This window comes from Salvia hispanica, chromosome 3 (genome assembly GCF_023119035.1).
Source record: "Salvia hispanica cultivar TCC Black 2014 chromosome 3, UniMelb_Shisp_WGS_1.0, whole genome shotgun sequence".
Classification (NCBI taxonomy): Eukaryota; Viridiplantae; Streptophyta; class Magnoliopsida; order Lamiales; family Lamiaceae; genus Salvia; species Salvia hispanica.
In genome coordinates, this window is record NC_062967.1 from 45,087,652 (window position 1) to 45,106,713 (window position 19,062).

The following is a 19,062-nucleotide window of genomic DNA, read 5'->3' on the forward strand; positions in this document are numbered from 1 at the left end:
GGTTTCTTCCTCTCCTACTTAGTATGAATACCTTATTACAAATTTTGTGAGTTCAGTTCAGTCAGTGGCTTATGCCGCTTGGGTAAAGGTCAAAATACTCGCTTGAGAGCAATTACAACTTTTTTATTTACTACAACTAATTTTTGGCAATTAGCCTGTCACCTAATAGAATGTTAACATATGTAAACATTTTTGTATGCATGAACCGTCATTGGGTTCTACCTTTTAAATCTAGAGTTTAAGATTTTTAAATAATTTGTTAATTTGATGATCAAGACTTTTGCACTAAAGCAAAAAAAAACCATAATTTTATAAAAATCAAAATATAGAACTCTTTGATGCTTCACGGGCCGTTTTGCTTAAGTTTCCCTGAAGCATAGTTTGCTTATAAGTCTCTATTACTTCTTCCCATCGTTTCGGGCAAGTATCGCTTTTGTAGAAGAAGCTGAGTACATTTTTGGAGCAGGAAAATGAATCATTTATCTATGTTAAATGATTCTTCCTTTATCTTAGCCGACTCAATTTTTTAATTTACATCGTTTATGTTTCTGATTTTGTTTCTACATTAAATACTGATACTATATTTTAATCACATAAACTGGGAGAAAATCTATAATTATTCTTATTTCGTAGTTCGAAGATTACAAGACGATTCATATATGCGCAGTTTGCGCGGTGCAAATTCTAGCTTTCATATGCGCACCCATAATAATAATAATAATAATAATAATAATAATAATAATATTATTATAATATGAAAATCATGTTATAGAGTAAAAGTGCCAAGAAGATAGAAATATAATGTTGTAATAAAAAATTATTATTGTTACTATTAATAGTATTATATTCTATCTTTGGCCATTTTTAGTTCGTGGACGTAAAAAAAGTTATATTAGGTATTATTTACGTAGTTCACTCTTAGGGTATGTTTGATAACCCAGTAAATCCTAGTTAATGACCTATTTTCTTGGCTTTTCTATTGTTTGATGCACTTTCCCATTTTTTGAAGAAGCCCGCAAAAACACTTCAGCCCGCATAGGCCCAAGAGTGTAAACTGATTTATCGGTGGAAACTTATAGCTGCTTCAGCAGAGGTTTATTTTCCATTGCATCAAGAAATAAAATTGCTTCCAAAATTAGCCTCAATCTTCCATCTTTTCTTCTCTCTTTCTCTCCGTCAGATTTACAGCTCTTCTCTTCCATCTTCTCTTCTATCTTCTCTTCTCTTTCTCCATTATTGAATTTTCGTCAGATTTATAGTACCAAACCTTCACCTCTGCCGTTTTTCACTTTGATTTTGGGTCAGATTTGTAGCACCACTCCATCTTCTCTTCTCTTTATTGTGAGTTTGTTAGATTGATGTTGAATAGCAGTTAGCTCTCAATTCAGTGTTATGATTCTTGAGAATATATATTCATCTCTGTATCTCATTTCAAGAGTAATGCGATTTCCTTTTCTCTGAAATTCCTAGTGTTCATTTTTCTCTCTCAATTCAATTTGGGCATTCTTCAAGTACTCAGCCCTAGCTTCAATTCTTCTGATTTTCTTGTTCTTGACAGCCAACATCAAGCACACATGAAATCGACTGGTTTATGTTTACAATGATCATAATTTGATACAAAAGGATCATTCTCGAAATGGCGATAAATTATACAGCATATTTCTAGTACTAGGGCACATTGTGGTATATTTGATAAAAATGGAAAAGATTAAGGGCAAATATGTCTACACAAGGGATATTTCATTCTTCTAGTGGTGTATCAAACATGTGCTGATTTTTAAAAAGTTTTTAATCGAGAGAAGCTTTACTATATAATTTGGTTTATTTTCTGAATTTGTTTATTCTCTTGGATTTTCCAACTTGGCCTATCAAACATACCCTTAGTAAAAATATGTGCTAGTTATTTACTATCAACTAAAATCCGTTTAATAGGACGGACTGTTGAAGAGAAATTAAAGATACAAAACTTTCAAATAGTAATATTTGACTGTGTTGGAATACATAGTATAAAAGAAAGTAAAGCAATCCATAACAACATTAATAGTTTGTACTTTCATACAGTATATTTACGCTCAACTTGATTCCTATTAAGTATAGGATTAACGTTTTTACTGTTTTTAACTACATATAAAATAATAAAGTGAAATCTGTAGCATGCCATTTGCCCTAAATATATAACATACTATAATATTAAATAGAATAGTTTGTGATTATTTACGGAAAAAATAGAATAGTTTAATCATTTTGGGACATCCCCAAAATTAGACCAAGTAACCAATTACCATTATTAATAAAGTAGATTTTATAATCCACTGACAATATTGTTGCATATAGTTGCAGTACATATTTAGCTAACGATATATAGATTTGATATCCAAGAAAATTTAAAATAGAGGTTTGAAAGATTCTTTGTTTTTGTTTTCCAAGTCAAGGTCTTCCAAATTGGCACTTTGTGCTCGCCGTAATCAACAAGTTAGGACACCATACAATCAGCAGCCAACAATTGGTTTTTAATTTATTTTGTATAGTAGTAATTAGTAATTATGTATTGTACCACTACTGATTAATTATGTATAGTAGTAATTAGCAATTATTTTGTGTGCATTCCGAATTAACTCTAAATTAAACTTCATTGCCGTTCGTCCTAATTATTAATTAACTAATTAAACTTTATTCAATCTCAATGACTTAATTATAAACCTATTAATCATATATATAACCCTCCTAAACAATTATAAATAGAAATTTGATTACGACAAATGTCTGGTGCATCTGGTGAAAGGAAAAACATAAAAAGTGAAAAATCAGATAAATATATTTTTCAAAACATGTGTAAGTGATTACTACTCCCTCCGTCCCAGATAATTCGACTCAGTATTCTATTTCGTGCCGTCCCACATAATTTGTTTCATTTCACTTTTACCATTTTTGGTAGTAGACCTCATATTCCTACTCACATTTTATTATAAAACTAATATTTTAAAAGTATGACTCACACTCCACCAACTTTTTCAACTAACTTTCCATTAGATTTCTTAAAATTCGTGTCAGGTCAAAGTGTCCCAAATTATCTAGGACGGAGGGAGTATAATCCAAGGAACATAGATTCTTTTCAAGAAGAAACCTTTTATTAACCTACTACTAGAATTTAATCGGACATTGGACTCTGTCAAACCATGTCTATGTTGATTAAAGTGAAGTGTGTGCCTTGCCTTCATTTTTGGGCCGTAAATCACATCTAGAAATGGATATGTGTTGTGTCTTGACCCCATACGACTCATTCAACTACACTGCTGACACGCTCTTCACTCACTATCTTAGTGATTGGTACACCACACTCAAAATTATTAAAAGTTATGCCTAATCTATTCACAATCTTATGTGTTTGGTACAACATAGACTGAATTAGTCCAATGAAGATAGAAATGAAGTGACCTTCTCATCAGCAAAGATTAAGAATGAAATATTAGGGGAAATATGCGTAATCTAATCTGTGGAATTAAAATAGAAATGAAATGAGTATTCTCATCGGTGAAGAATGAAATGTTAGTGGAAGTATATTCCCTAATGAAGAGTACTATTGAACTGTTCAAGGATTGAAAATATATATCAATAACTGAATATGATAACAAAAAATGCGAGTTTAAATTTTCTCATATTTTAGTAGTTTTTTTATTAGGATGGCAATGGTCACACCTATAGAATAGGCGAGCTAGCCCAATAGTACACAAAACCAAAACAAATAAAGCGTCTCCTTTGAGTAGGAATCAAACAATCAAAACAAGATACACACCAGAAAAGTAATTGAGGGGATCCCACGACTTGAGTCATTAGAAAGGTGGCCAAAACAAACCACAAAAGAGACCAGAAAAAGTAGACCAACATACTCCCTCCGTCCGTCCGCGAATAGGAGTTTCGTTTTTTCATTTTAGTCCGTCCGCGAATAAGAGTCTCGGTTCACTTTTACCATAAATGGTAATAGGGTCCCACCTTCCACTAACTCATTTCTCACATTTCATTTAAAACTAATATATACAGGTGGGACCCCTATTCCACTAACTTTTTTTTCACTCACTTTTCTTAATATTTCTTAAAACTCGTGTTCCCCATGAATAGGACTCCTAATGATGGACGGAGGGAGTATATTTTAAGAAATCAACACTAGTAATCACTAACGCAAACCAAATTGATACAAGAACTGTCCACCATTTTCGCACGAGTAATCATGAACGCAAACGAAATAGATACAGTATTGTCCACCATTTTCGGTAAGATGTGTATCCAGTATTTATGTCTGGGACAATGCCAGACTAGAGATATCACTGTATAATTTTTGGAAAAAAAATTTATGATTAGACAATAAAAATATATTTAGGCAAAAGAAGTGAAGCATCTTGGTGAAATAATTTTCTTTACTCAATAAACAAATCTTGTGGTTCTATAATTTGTGCTCGACGACGAGTGCTTGTATATGTAAACTCTCTTTATCCATGTTTTAGCTATTGCATTTAAAGATTTTTACTATCATTTAAATGTATAAGAATCAAGTAAGTCTAATTTTTCTTTGTAGTAGATTGTTCGTGGTCATGTTCGTCATAGTAGGTCATGAAACAATTGGTACTGCTTAAAAGAAATTGTTCTTTCATAACCTAGATAGGCTTTTACTATCTATCGCAAAAGGTTGCAGTGTCAGTCTACAAATTTTCTTACCTGAGGAAATAATAAATGACGCTAGTGTGGTATATCATTTAATGTATCTCGCAGTGAAATAAGTCTTTTTTGGCTATTTCCCAATGATTGTTATTTCTTAATCATTGTTGATATACTATTGAGCAGATTATTCAATACTTCGATGCATAAAAAGCTATGGAATTCGTAACCCAAGAATCCGTATATCTTGGGATTGTTATTACATTAAATTGTGTGTTAGATAATTCTGGTTTGATAATATCTTTAAGAGGTGTCCAGAAAGAAGTTTTGTTATTCAAAAAACCGGCCTGATAGAATTTATATCACAAATAACAAATAAAATTTTTGAACTAGACCTCCCTTAGAAAAAAAAATGTTAATTAATTAAAAGTCAAATAACAGATTTAGATAATTAATGAATATCTACATCTTGATTTAAACACGAGAAATAGTTAAATTAAAGTGGAAACACTGGATTAATCGTGATTTGGGATCGGACGGACATTTAATATTATTCTACTATAGTTGTTGATCATATTTACTTTGAGTTTGAATTAAATTGAGAAACAATTTAATTAGTGAAAGCTTAACTAGTGGCTCATGTCCAACCTCTCTAATACTTCCTCTGTCCCAGATAATTTGACTCAGTATTTCATTTTGGATTGTCCCATTTCACTTTTACCATTTTTGGTAGTGGACCTCATATTCCATTAACTCATTCCTACTCACATTTTATTATAAAACTAATACTTTAAAAGTAGGACCCACATCCCACCAACTTTTTCAACTCACTTTCCATTAGATTTCTTAAAACTCGTGCCGGGTCAAAGTGTCCCAAATTATCTGGGACGGAGGGAGTAGTTAGTAGTTTTTCCCCCTTTGTGAACCCTCCAAACAATAGGTTTTATTTTGACCGTGCGAGGTACGTACTTATTTTTGTTCTTAATATTTGTTTTTAATTAATTCTTAATTTCAATTAACAAAAAACAAAGAGCATTCAAGTCTTTTTAACAAAAAAAGTAAAAACATTAGCTCTTTTATATTTTTTTTATTATTCTAGACTTGATTGGAATTAGGGATTGCCAAATTATATCATATCCCATCGTAGAAAACGTATACTCCATCCGTCCTAGATAATTCGATCCAGTATTCCATTTCGGGCCGTCCTAGATAATTCGATCCAGTATTCCTTTTTGGGCCGTCGCACATAATTTCTCTCATTTCACTTTTACCATTTTTGGTAGTGGACCTCATATTCCACTAACTCATTCTTACTCACATTTTATTATAAAACTAATACTTTAAAAATAGGACCCACATTCCACCAACTTTTTCAACTCACTTTTCATTAGATTTCTTAAAATCCGTGTCGGATCAAAGTGTCCCAAATTATCTGGGACAAAGGCAGTATAATGTAACAAAGAATGGACTAGACTATCAAGCATAGAAAATTGTGTATATATACATTAGCATCACATGCATTTTCATCGAGAAAAATGGGGTGCTCATTGTCTTGCATAGTGCCAATTCCAAAGCCATCCCCACCAAAAATCAAGTCCATAAGGATAGTCCGCCTCAACGGCTCTGTGGAAGAGATCAACTACCCAATCACCGTCGCCGAACTCACCGGAAACCAACCCAAGGACTTCCTCTTCACTCAGGCCGAGCTTCTTGCGGCGGCGGCCACTCCCTTGAAGATGGAGGCGCCCTTGGAGGCTGGCCTCGTCTACTTCCTCCTGCCGGCTACGCTGTTCCAGTCGAACGTGTCGCCGGTGGAGCTCGCCCCCATTGTCAGGAAGCTCGCCTCCATTGCCCTAAACACCAAATCACAACCCAAATGCAGCGATCTGATTCAGCCGCTGAACAAGAAATCGAGGTCGTGGAAGCCGATTTTGTCGACGATTCGAGAGAGGTCGTTTAATCGGAGAAGTGAGTCGGATTTGCGTGGTGAAGAGGATTAGTAAATCCAATTTTTTTTTCTCTTTTTCTTTTTGGTTTCTTGTGTTATTTCTTCCGCCGACTGTCAGAGGACTAATCTCTCATCCCAATAGGCAGCACACTAAGCAATAGAGAACTGTCAAATGGTTTGCTACATTCACGTGACCGAACGGAGATCGAATTCTAGTGGACAATCCACTTTTTATTTGTGCGTTTATGTTGTTGGATAAAAAACTTGTCATTCCAAATATATCAAAATATCAATTTTGATAATGTATTCATAAAAACAGAGGTGACACACTAAATACGTAATGACTAATGGGAAATTGTAATCAAGTAAATACAAATATAGAAATCAGTTTTTTAATTCAATACAAACATAGAAATCAGTTTTTTACTTAAAAATTGGCTATTATTTCTAATTTCCTTTTACAATATGAAAATTGGTGGAATGGTCCATCTTAACTCATTAGAATATCCGTAAAGATTGTAAAAATAAGTCATTTTTTATCCTAAAGTGTCATTTTTGCCGTGGTAGACTCCAATTTTTAAGTTGATTACGAAGATTCATACAGTCGATGTTTGAAAAAGTGGAAATGTTACATTAAGATCGATTGTGTTTCATTAATTCTAAATTCGTTTTTATTCTTTACTAATCTCACTCTAATGAATGAAAAACATGTACATCAAATATCACCCGATTGTATAGTGCACAAGCATGTTCTAAATAAATTTATTAAAGCATTTTTAACAAAAGTCAACTATTGCATCATTGAAAGATATTTTGTATTTACAGGTGAGATTATTTGTAAAAGTGTGTGTCACTCAACTATTGCTTAATTAAATCAAATATATTCTTCATAGTATGTATGATTATCCAAAAACATATTAATCTTTCACACGTGAAATAAAAATATCCATCATCACTTTAAGAGATCTATCATCACATTGAACTGAGACACACATCCTTTAAAATACATCTAAGGGAGAAGATTATTCAAAAAAAATTATAGAAAAGATAAAGATCATTACTAAATCGATGTAGAACAAGAACATGAATTTTAAATATTAATGATTAACAACAATTGGAGCAGGGGCAACACTGTTGTTTTCTGGTATGCAATCCCATCCACTTTCCTGGCTGTGGAACACCCTAAAATACTTGGGAAGCCACTCTTCCTCTTTGAGTTGTTTCTCTCTTGCTATCTCTCTGTGTTTCTCCTCAATCTCACTCTTGCATTCTCTCGCTTTATCCCACTTTTTCTCGAGTATGGCTCTGCTCACTTCACTCCATACTAAGCTCGACTCACTTCTACAAACCGCCTGCATTTACACACTCAAATACCTCAATATTTTTGTTTAGAACTTCAATTCCAAGTTCTACTACTCCCTCCGTCTCCCAGTGTATCTCCCACTGTGATCCGTCACAGATTTTAAGAAATATAATAGAAAGTGAGTTGAAAAAGTTAGTGGAATGTGAGTTCTACTTTTATATATTAGTTTTATAATAAGACGTGAGTGAGAATGCGTTAGTAGAATATAGGATCCACTACTAAAAGAGGTAAAACTAGGATCCACTACTAAAAGAGGTAAAAATGAAGTGGGACAATTAATATGGGACAAACCAAAATAGAAAACTGGAATACATGACGAGGGACGGAGGAGTATATTTTACCTCTGGATCCACGACAACAGGAGTTTTCAACTCTGATAGTGCTTCTTTAGCATTGTAGATAGTTGTTTGCTGCCCCGTGGCAACATCCTTCCCCATTACGCTTCTAAACATCAAAAAAAATTCTAGAATCGTAAATTACTGAACTTTGATCAAATTTTGATTCGCGCATCAACTTAAACATTAACTAAACTTTCAATCTCATCTGATTTCGCTAGCGAGTTGGATTATGCCCGAATTTAATGATGACATGACCCCTAAATATTCAAATAGTCCAAAGCATCATCGTGGTCAACCGAAGTTGCACACAATTAACTGAAAATGAGTTTGAATATTAGGTCTAGAATCAGATTAAATTTAAATGTTAAAGTACAAAATCATGCTTGAAGCAAATTGTACATACAGTAAATAAAATCAATTTACCTGTCCCAATGGCCATCGATCTCATATATGATGTGTGAAGTCGATGTTCTAACGATCTTTCCCTTAATCGACCTATGTAACGAGGGTCGTGGCCAAAACGAGTTTCCTCTGTAACAAAGTTGTGCTTCGAGGTCAGTTTCTTGGCATCGGATTGTTACATTTCCTATCCACTCAACGCTCGAAAAAGGCAAAAATCTTATGACGAGTTTGGGAGAGTTCATGGTGTATGTTTCGTGTTTGTCGAGCAGCTTTAGATGTCGTTTTCCGACCACTTCTGTCTCAATGCAACTGCCTGCGATGCATACAATTTTAATAATTCAATGTTTTTCTTTAATAGTGTGTTTGGATTTTCTTAGTGTGAGAGGTTTAGTTAGTTTACCACAAAATTTTGGTATGGGAGATTGACACCATATCATTTCGATGTTGTTCTTGTCATCACTGGCATGAAGTGCAGACACCGGTGGATGATGTGAAACCTTGGTATAACGTTAACATATTAGGCTTTCAAGACTCATTTATAAAGCAAACTCTGCATTCATTTTTTTAGGAAGCGTGGGGAGTGAAATAAAAATTATTCCGTCTGTCCACAATCAAATGTTTGCCATTTCGTTTGTCAGTCAATAAATATCTTATTTCACCTTTATTAATTTTAATAAGTAGATCTTACATTTCCACTAACACATATAACTCGTATTCCACTATTTTTTTTAAACATATATTTTACAAAGTTGAATAATTTTTTAAAACCCAAACTTGTAAAATAATGAGACTTTATTGTTGGACAAATGAAGAATTTTTAAGTAGTATAAATATCAAAAGTAATGGTAATTGCGCTTAAATACACATCACTTAATTCTTGCTTTGAACGTTTGTTGTCTTTAAAAAATTCTCTTTTGTCTCATAAAGTAGACGTCGTTGGAATTACGAGTTTTAATTCATAATTAGTAAAACATAAGAGAAATAAAAATAATAATTGGAATATTGTTTGTAAAAAATGAGGTTTAATTGAGGACCAAAATAACAAAAATAGTCTTTAATTGGATGAAGTGAGTAATACTCCTACTTTGTTCTGAATTCTCAAATATATGAGCTTCAAATTACGTATATTTTAAAAATAAATATCTAATTTTCACGAATTAAAAGTAGTGAAAGTTTTACTGGCTGAAGTACTAACAGTCGAGTAGTAAATTACTGCTGCAAACCACGCAGCGTTAATTATGAGACAAATATATGAAAACGAAAGAATTAAATGTAGTTGGTTGAATTTGCAGTTACCTGCTCCACGAGTAAATTGAGTGATCCGACGGAAACGTGGTGCGTCTCCCCGAGAACCGGGTTGTAAGGCACGACGCCAAAGGGCAACGGCCGATACATGGAGACGCACCATGCCACGACGCACACCATTCTGCCGAGTGGCGTCTCTTCCTTGCTACACTTGCTCAACAAGTCGGAGCTCACGCAATATACCGACTCTCCATACACCTGCAGCTGTGATTTCGGAATATTGAACTGCGGCGGAAGCTGCAATATTCAATTCCCGAACACAACAACTCAGTTGATAAAACGTCTCAACTTAATGGTTCAAAGATTTAGAGTTATTATGTATATACTCCCTCAGTTCACCATTTAAAAAATCATTTTGTCATTTTGGTTTAACTGTCCATGATATATAGAACCCTTTACTTTATTTCTCTTTTAGTATGCAGACCCCAACTTTTTTCTTTACAAAGTCAAACAATTTTTTAAAACAATTGCCGAGTCAAAAGGGCTCTTTAAATGGTGGACGGAGGGGAGTATATATCTTTATACTTATAAAGCAGAGAAAAATGTTACGTGGAGGCGCGTGAGATCAGAGCCGGGCTTAACGGCAGCAAGAAGGCTGAGAATCCGTTGGATGATGTTGGGAGTTCTGTAGTCGGAGTCGGAGTCGGATTCGTTGCCGTCAAGCGGTAACGGTGCAGTTAGAACTACTCCGCCTTTTCTTTTCAAACTCTCATTCTTTCCCTGTTTTTGGCCATGAAACTTGGATTATTTTCGAAAATACTCTATGTTTTAATATGGAGTAAATATAGTAAAATTGATTAATCGGAACTCAAATACATGTACATGGAAAAACAATTGATAATACAATAAAGCTGGAAGATATAAATTAATAAAGAACCCAATCTTTTTTTTTTCTTCTCATTATTTATGTGGGATGTAGATTCGGCATAGTGGAAAAACATATGGAAAAGCAAAAATATGATCCTATTTTTTTCCTGAAGTGCTTTTACGTGCAATTGATAAGCGTAGGAGAAATGGCCAAAAGTTAATACTAGAAGTATTGTTAGTGGATTGAGATCCACATAACCACATTATCGGCCGTGTTTAGTTGTTTAAATATTTCTTTATTTAGAACTAATATAATTTTGATTGATGATTCAAAATGGTAAAATTAGTTTGGTCTATTATATTTTAATGGGCGGAGATAGTATTATTTTTAACATAATAAAGTGTTTTCAAGTTTTTACGGAAAAAATGTCATTTTTCACAGTAGTTTAGTTCTTATATATTTTCATTTTCCACGTGTGTTTAAACTAAAGTCACTGAAGAGGTTTTCGAATATACTAAACCGCGAGAATACTTCCAGGAAACGACTCTAATTTTAATCATGCCATTAGCATTACCAGCTTAGTCATCTATAAAACCACATACTAATAAGATTTTGAAACTAAAATTTTGACCCCTTTTTCTTTGCATGATTCGAAAATCAACCTTGGAGAATAGTATCAAACACAAATCACAGAAATAAGAATACATGCACACCTTGTATCACATATGAAAATCAAAGAGACGATAGAGGAGAAGAGAGAAATTTCGACGTACCATTTTAGAAGACTGCAATGATGTAAGTAAATACAACTTAGAGAGAGAGAGAGAGAGATTTGGTTTTGTTTAGGAAATAGTGATTGTGCAATTCGAATATACGATTGCCCCTTTTTAAGCCGTTGCATTGTGCTTTCGTTATATTTCAGCTACTCCTGGCTCACCTAATTAATATGTGTACCTTTGAACTTATATCCGCGGGTAACTATATCATTTATGTAAAAATGTTTTATTCTAACTTTTTATTATTGTAAAATGTTTGAAGTTTTCATATACTCCCTCCGTCCCGCTTTAGCAGTCCCATTGACTTTTCTGCACTCGTTTTGTAAAAATGATAATAAATAGTTAAAGTAGAGAAATAATAGAGTAAAAAAGAGAATAATGTAGATAAGACTCTTTCTATATTATTCTCTTTTTTTTACTTTATTATTTCTCCACTTTAACTATTTATTATCATTTTTACAAAACGAGTGCAGAAAAGTCAATGGGACTGCTAAAGCGGGACGGAGGGAGTACATGATAAAAAAAATTTATATACGTTTTACTTTAATGCATTCCGCCATATGAATGTGAACATGTTAACTCTTTACCTACATGGTGTACAAAATGTAAAATAATAACAAAATTTTTTGTATTGATATAAAACATTGATAAAACTTCTTCTACCCACTTGAAACAATGATAAAATGTTGTACTTCAAATCGAGAGAGAGTTAATGAATAACAAAATGTAATAGAATGAAATACGAATGAAATTTTAAAATGTAATAGAATGAAATACGAATGAAATTTTTACATGATTATGTAAATTTTAAACTATTTGTACCAATATGAAATAACGATGAAATATTTTGTATAAGCTGTATAATTACTTCCCTATACCCACAAATGAAATATTTCATCCATCTCACCAAAGATAACCCACTTTCCTTTTTAGTTTGTCGCACCCTAGATGATTCATTACTGAAAATAAAAACCTCTTTTTATCGCTACTCTATTCCATTTCTGATACTTTATTCTCTTTACCTAACACACAAAATAAAACTGCATAAATCTTGTGCCGTCCAAAGAAGATGTTGGTTACTCCCTCCGTCCCACAATAGGAGTCATTCTTATTATGGGCACGAGTTTTAAGAAATGTAAATAATAGTGAGTTGGAAAGTTAGTGTGACTTCAGTTGTGGGCCGGAAGGAGTAGAACTTTTTTAACCGTTGAAGAAAATACTCAATTAGGAGTAGGATTGTTGTAAGTAGAAGCGGACGCAAAAAGAATACAAATAAAGATTATATTTCCTAAATTATTTAACAATAAAATTTTGATAATTTAAAAATAAGTATAGGATGTTTGCATAATAATTTATATAAAATTTAAATATTATTTAAATATTTTATAATTTTTGTTAAAGAATGACAAGCACATGCATGTTTATCCGAGACTATAGTGTCTCTCTCTCCTCCAAATCAATTTCAAAGATTAATGACAGTCTTGCTCGCAGGGCCGTAGCGCAGTTGGCAACGGAGCGACAGATCTTGCTGCAATGAGCCTGAATTCGAATCCTACTGCTATCGTATAGTTGCTTACATCTCCCAAGCATAAGTGTGAGGTCTTGAGAGATGGGCTTCTAGCAACTAGTGGGTTAAGGTCTCCCCCTTAACGGACTACTGCGTACCCTGATTTAACCCTTCATATAATGTCGGGTTGGAGTGTGGGGACCGCTAAAGCGGCAGCATCACCTTTTTTGCTGCAAAGATAAATGATAGTCTCTCTCTCATTGATTTGCAGTTGACCATATAGTACAGTATATATTAATAAAGTTGTGTCATTTAAATTAGTACCGTGGTTAAATATTTTATTAATACTAAAATTTATTATATTAAAAAAAGAAAAATTATACTAAAAATAATTTCCAATCCTTTATAAATGAAGATTAAATTTAACACTGTATAATTTTATACACCTTTTTTCTCCACATGTAATCCTTCTTTATTACAATTCCGTATTTCTTTAATATCATTTATTTATCTTTAGTTTCATAATTATGTTTATGGTTTGTCTGTATATATTTTTAAGTATTTCATTTTTGTGGGTTTTTTAAAAATATTATAATAAAATTGTATTTAAATACAAATAGTAATATAAAAATATTTATAATGGTGTGGCAGATTATTGTTACTGTAAACCACTGGAAAACATTCTCTAAAAGTGATCAAGTGGATTTGCCAATGGTTGTAAGAAATAATCATGGAATTCGTTACAGTTTAATTTCTTAATATTCAATTTCATTGATTAATGGGTATTACGCATAATTATAATTATGTGATACGCACTTACCGGAAACCTATCCATATTAGATAACGCATAATAATATTGATTGATAATTAATGCTTGGTATTTGGCATACTCAGCGAAAACACTAATGCTCGGTAAATTATTGACAACATGATAAAAAAAATAAAATAAAAATCAAAACCATTTTCATTCTATGAATAAATCCACGCACACTTGTTGTGAAACAAATGAGATATTCCAAAGTTTGAAGTTGTCATAGTATGAATATTTTGAAAGTTATTACGAAATTCGCATTTATAATCCAGAAGACCAAATATCATCGTTTATATGAAACGGTCATATGTTAATTAAATTTGTGTTTAAAAGTAAGTTCTAAAATAAACCTATAACAACCAACTACACTATACCAATTAAATTAAAGGCTGATTTAAATGTGAGAGTGAAAGATGTTTACCCTCTCCATTCAATTAGTCAAAAAAAGGTGGTGTATCTACCAATTAGCTGCACATGGATGGGCCATCCATCTTAAGTTGGGTGTGACTCTGTCGTACATTGTCAATTTGAGATTGTTGATACGATCAAATTTGGAACTTGATCTAGCCTTGCCTTTATAAGCCATGGCCTGTTCCTGTCAATAATTGAACATTCACTCATGTTTGTCGACGAATAGCGACCGCAGCATGGGATGATCATACAATGCAAGCAACTCCAACGGTAAGTTTATAAATTCTCTACCAGAAACAATCATCTCTTTTTGTGTTTTAAAAAATATACATTACCCTAAAACAGGGGCAGATCTAGCTTATGGGTCTATTCATTTCCTTATATATTTATACATGGATTTTTTATTATATACTTCAGCTACACTAAATGTCCCTTTTTAAATATTTAAATTTTTTCTATGTATTATATTTTTGTCCCTCCTTCAATAAAATTCTGGCTACGCCCCTGCCCTAAAAGACTTTAGCAAGAAAAGTTAACACTCAACGTTGTAACTCACACTTAGTATATACCGACCACTCTACAAAAATTTACTGAGCACACAATAGTACTCCCTCCGTCCATGATTAAATGTCCCATATTTGACCGGCACATGTTTTAAGATATTGATTGACTTTGTAAAGTAAAGGGGTAGAAAAAGTTAATGGAATGTGGGGTCTACTTTTATATATTGGTTTTATGGGTCTTGTTAGATTGAGATTATTTAGCTAAATTGAGAAATGGAGATGCAATATGGGCCACTAATCCACAAGATTAACAAAATGTCAACAAATACCACATTATATCAACAAGGGGGTATAATTGTCTTTTCATTAAATTGTGTTTGAAATCATTTTCTAAAATCCTCTCTAAAACTCTAGCAGCAAAGTCTTCAAATCTTCAAATCTTCAATCTTCAAATCTTCAAATCTTCAACATTCATATCTTCAAATCTTCAACATTCAAATCTTCAAATCTTCAAATCTTCAACATTCAAATCTTCAAATCTTCAAATCTCTTCAACATTCAAATCTTCAAATCTTCAACATTCAAATCATCAATTCTTCAAATCTTCAACATTCAACATTCAATAAAATAACACTTATAATTCACATATCAATACCGAGAATATTGAATGTCAACAACACGTATTAAAATATCAAGAACTAAAAAATAACACTTACAATTCACATATCAATACCGAGAATATCAAATGTCAACAACTCGTATTAAAATGTCAACAACTAACAAATAACACTTACTATTCACATGTCAATATCTAGAATATCGAATGTCAACAACTCGTATTAAAATGTCAACAACTAACAAATAACATTTATAGTTCACATATCAATAGTGAGAATATCGAATGTCAACAATTCGTATTAAAATGTCAACAACTAACAAATAACACTTATAATTCACATATCAATAGCGAGAATATCGAATGTCAACAACAAACTTTATTTATGTCAACTACGATGTCAACAACAAATATTTTCATGTCAACGACGTATATTATTTATGTCAACAACAATGTTTTACTTATAATTCATGTCAACAACAATGTTTTACATATAATTTATGTCAACAACATTTTTCATAAAATACAACCTAAACTCAACCCTTCTCACCATCACCCACAGCTCCATCTCATCCACAACTCCCACACCTTCCACAACATGACTCTCCACATCTTTCTCCACCACCAATCACACTATTTCTATTCAATTTTTACAGTAAACAAACACTTCATTTATTGCTCAACATATGAACACAACAATCACTTATTATCTCTTTGCATCATCAACAATCATATACCACAAAAGTAGATTCTCTTTGCATATGTCAACAACTAAAAAATAACACTTAGAATTCACATATCAATACCGAGAATATCGAATGTCAACAACTCGTATTAAAATCTCAACAACTAACAAATAACACTTACAATTCACATATCAATACCGAGAATATCGAATGTCAACAACAAACATTATTTATGTCAACTACAATGTCAACAACAACTTTATTTATGTCAACTATTATGTTAACAACAAATATTTTCATGTCAACGACGTATATTATTTATGTCAACAATAATGTTTACTTATAATTGATGTCAACAAACAATGGATTAGTAAATTTCTGTGTGATCTAGCCATCATAAACTAGGTTTGTTCAAGAACATGCACAATGAAATTTTCCCTAGGTATTTATGTTAAATCCTAAGCTACTTGTATAATCAGCGAAGGTGCGCTTCGACGCCCTCCTCCTCGCCGCCGTCGATGGGGGAATCACACCACCAACGAACTTCTGCTTGTCCCTCAAGAGCGCCCAGCACTGGTAGTGCTTGCAATCGCCTTACAATGAAATGTACGATTGCATCGCTTTGTCCCGCACATCCGCGAGACTCTCGCCACTGCACTGCTCCCTCTCGCACTTCTCGTACTCCCCCGCGAACAAATTTACCTGCTTCTTTATTTGATCCCAATGCTTGCGGAGCTGCTCCCTGTAGCGCTTGTAGGCGTACGCCGGCTTGGTCGCGTTGTATTTCTCGACGATGAGCTCCCAATACACAGTCACCTTCTGGTTGTTGGCGTACACCGGATCCTCCAAAACATCAATCCAACATCTCGTCAAGACGATGGATTCGGTGTCGGAGTAGTTCGTCCTTCCCGGGGCGAACTCTTCACACACCTCCGTTGAAGGCAACTTCTAGGCTCGTGCCTTAGTCCGCTTCTTCTTGGTGGCGGAGGGAGTGGTGGGGAGAAGGCTCCATGTCGGACAGCCCGTACGAGTCGGTGCTAAAGTCGGGATCGTACTCGGTGTTGGTGTTGAATGGCCGGTATTCGTCGGGTTCTGTACCCGGCCATTGTGCACCACCAAACATCGGACTATTCGGATTTGGATAATCTCTAGAATCCATTTTGCTTGAAATGTAGAAAATGTAGTGTGAATTTGAGAGTGAATAGAGTGAAAAATGAAGTGAAAATGAGAGGTATATATAGGTTTTGAAAATTTAATAAAATTAAGAAAAACGGAATCGCATTGCATCGTCTGCGTCGTCCACAGTGGCGGACGATGCGACGGACAATGGGGTATCCTCCGCGCATCGTCCGCGGATGATATATCGGGCGCGGACGATGGTTAACCCATAGTCCGCGATGCTACAGTGGCTAACGATGCATCGTCCGCACCATTACGGATGCCCTAATACATAACAAACAAAATCCCAACGATACAATTTTCAAGATTTGTTTCATCCCCAAACTATACTACACTAATTTAAATTACTTAAGCCTATACCCATGCAATTTAATCGAATTCAACACATATACAGAATTCCTTAATCATGAGCCCTAAATAAGATTCGGGCAATTAGCCCCAAGAACAAATCCAAGCAATTAGGATTCGCCCCCTTTTGTTTGAACAAGCAAAATAGAAATCCAAGCAAATGAAGAACTACAGTAGCGGATTAAATAAAAAGGAAATTAGATAAAAATTATTATTGTTTTGCAAAGCATTTCAATTCTCCTCTGAAGTATTTCATATATTTATCTTTTGTATTTATAGTGCATATATTTTTAAAATACCTTTTAAATTCATGAAACTTTTCGTAAATAAGCCAAAAGATATTTTATAAAAAATAACGCACTTTGCCAAGTTTAAATAAACTATCCCTATTATATAAATAAAAAAAATTATTTTAGAAAATTATCCTTATTATATAAATAAAAGAATTTTCATTTTAAACAGTGAAAGTCGTTTAGAAAGAAGATATTGAAGCTCTTCTTATCGTTGTGAATTGCTCAAATTGAATTGTCAAACTGATCCAGCTGGCCAATGGGTGTCCTTTTTACCTGCGAAAATTCGGTAAGTGGATCCAGTGAAATTCAAATTGGTCAACTTGACTTAATCCGACTTGAGTGAGGTGAATGGAGGAACTCAGAGGCGTTTCAAAACCTTAACCCATAATGCTAGTAACTAGTATAGGGAAGTAAGAATCGATCCCACAAAGACGATGTGTTTTACATTTGTTGCGGACATGAATGGGAATAGCTGCTGCCACGCTTTACGGGGTGGGTTAAGTTAAACTATATGACTTGAGAAAATGAACTAACTAAACTGATCCACTTGCTAAACACAACTAAAATCTACTTGATCAACTCATCATGCAATTTCCAGAAATGGACAAATAGAATAAAGTGGACGACTGTCGCTTGCAAAGTGTACAATAAAGTAAAACTTTTCTAACAATTTCATCTTCTTCACAAAATCAACATGAAAAACAGAGCATAATCAGATCTGAACAATTACGAACAACGAAACTATCATAACAGCTTGTAAATTTAAATCTACCCCTAATAACTAAACTGCACCTACGTAAATAAGAAACTAAACCATAGTCATGCAGAAATCACAAAGTAGCCTAGATCTAAAATCCTAAAACATTTTATCCATAATTTTCCTTGCTATCAAGCAGAAACATCAATCGAAAGCTTAAATCCAACCAAATCAAACCGTAACAAAACGTTTTAGCTAAAATATGCATCATAAATCAGAAGTCGAAAGTAAATCAGAGCATTCATGCATGGTAAACAAGACATTACATTGAGAATCGAAATCATAATACTAAATTTACTAAATCAAAACATCAAGAGTCTGCAACATCAACCAAAGAGAGAAATTGTTTCATCGCCTCTTC

At 33.5% G+C, this 19,062-nt stretch overlaps 1 protein-coding gene across 2 annotated transcripts; it reads right to left on the bottom strand.

The window, feature by feature from the left end:
* Positions 1-7,535: 7,535 nt before the first annotated feature.
* Positions 7,536-11,688, bottom strand: LOC125216040 (oxysterol-binding protein-related protein 4C-like). 2 transcript variants are annotated; one of them, XM_048117642.1, is made up of 7 exons: positions 11,588-11,688; positions 10,556-10,726; positions 9,998-10,243; positions 9,102-9,198; positions 8,723-9,014; positions 8,303-8,405; positions 7,536-7,950 (listed from the first exon to the last, which is right to left on the bottom strand). In XM_048117642.1, the coding sequence occupies exons 1-7, from the start codon at positions 11,588-11,590 to the stop codon at positions 7,696-7,698; spliced, it is 1,167 nt and encodes a 388-aa protein (XP_047973599.1). In that variant the 5' UTR covers positions 11,591-11,688; the 3' UTR covers positions 7,536-7,695. The 2 variants fall into 2 exon arrangements, with proteins under 2 accessions (XP_047973599.1, XP_047973600.1); XM_048117643.1 differs by lacking the exons at positions 7,536-7,950; positions 8,303-8,405 and having other exon boundaries at positions 8,719-9,014.
* Positions 11,689-19,062: the final 7,374 nt, after the last annotated feature.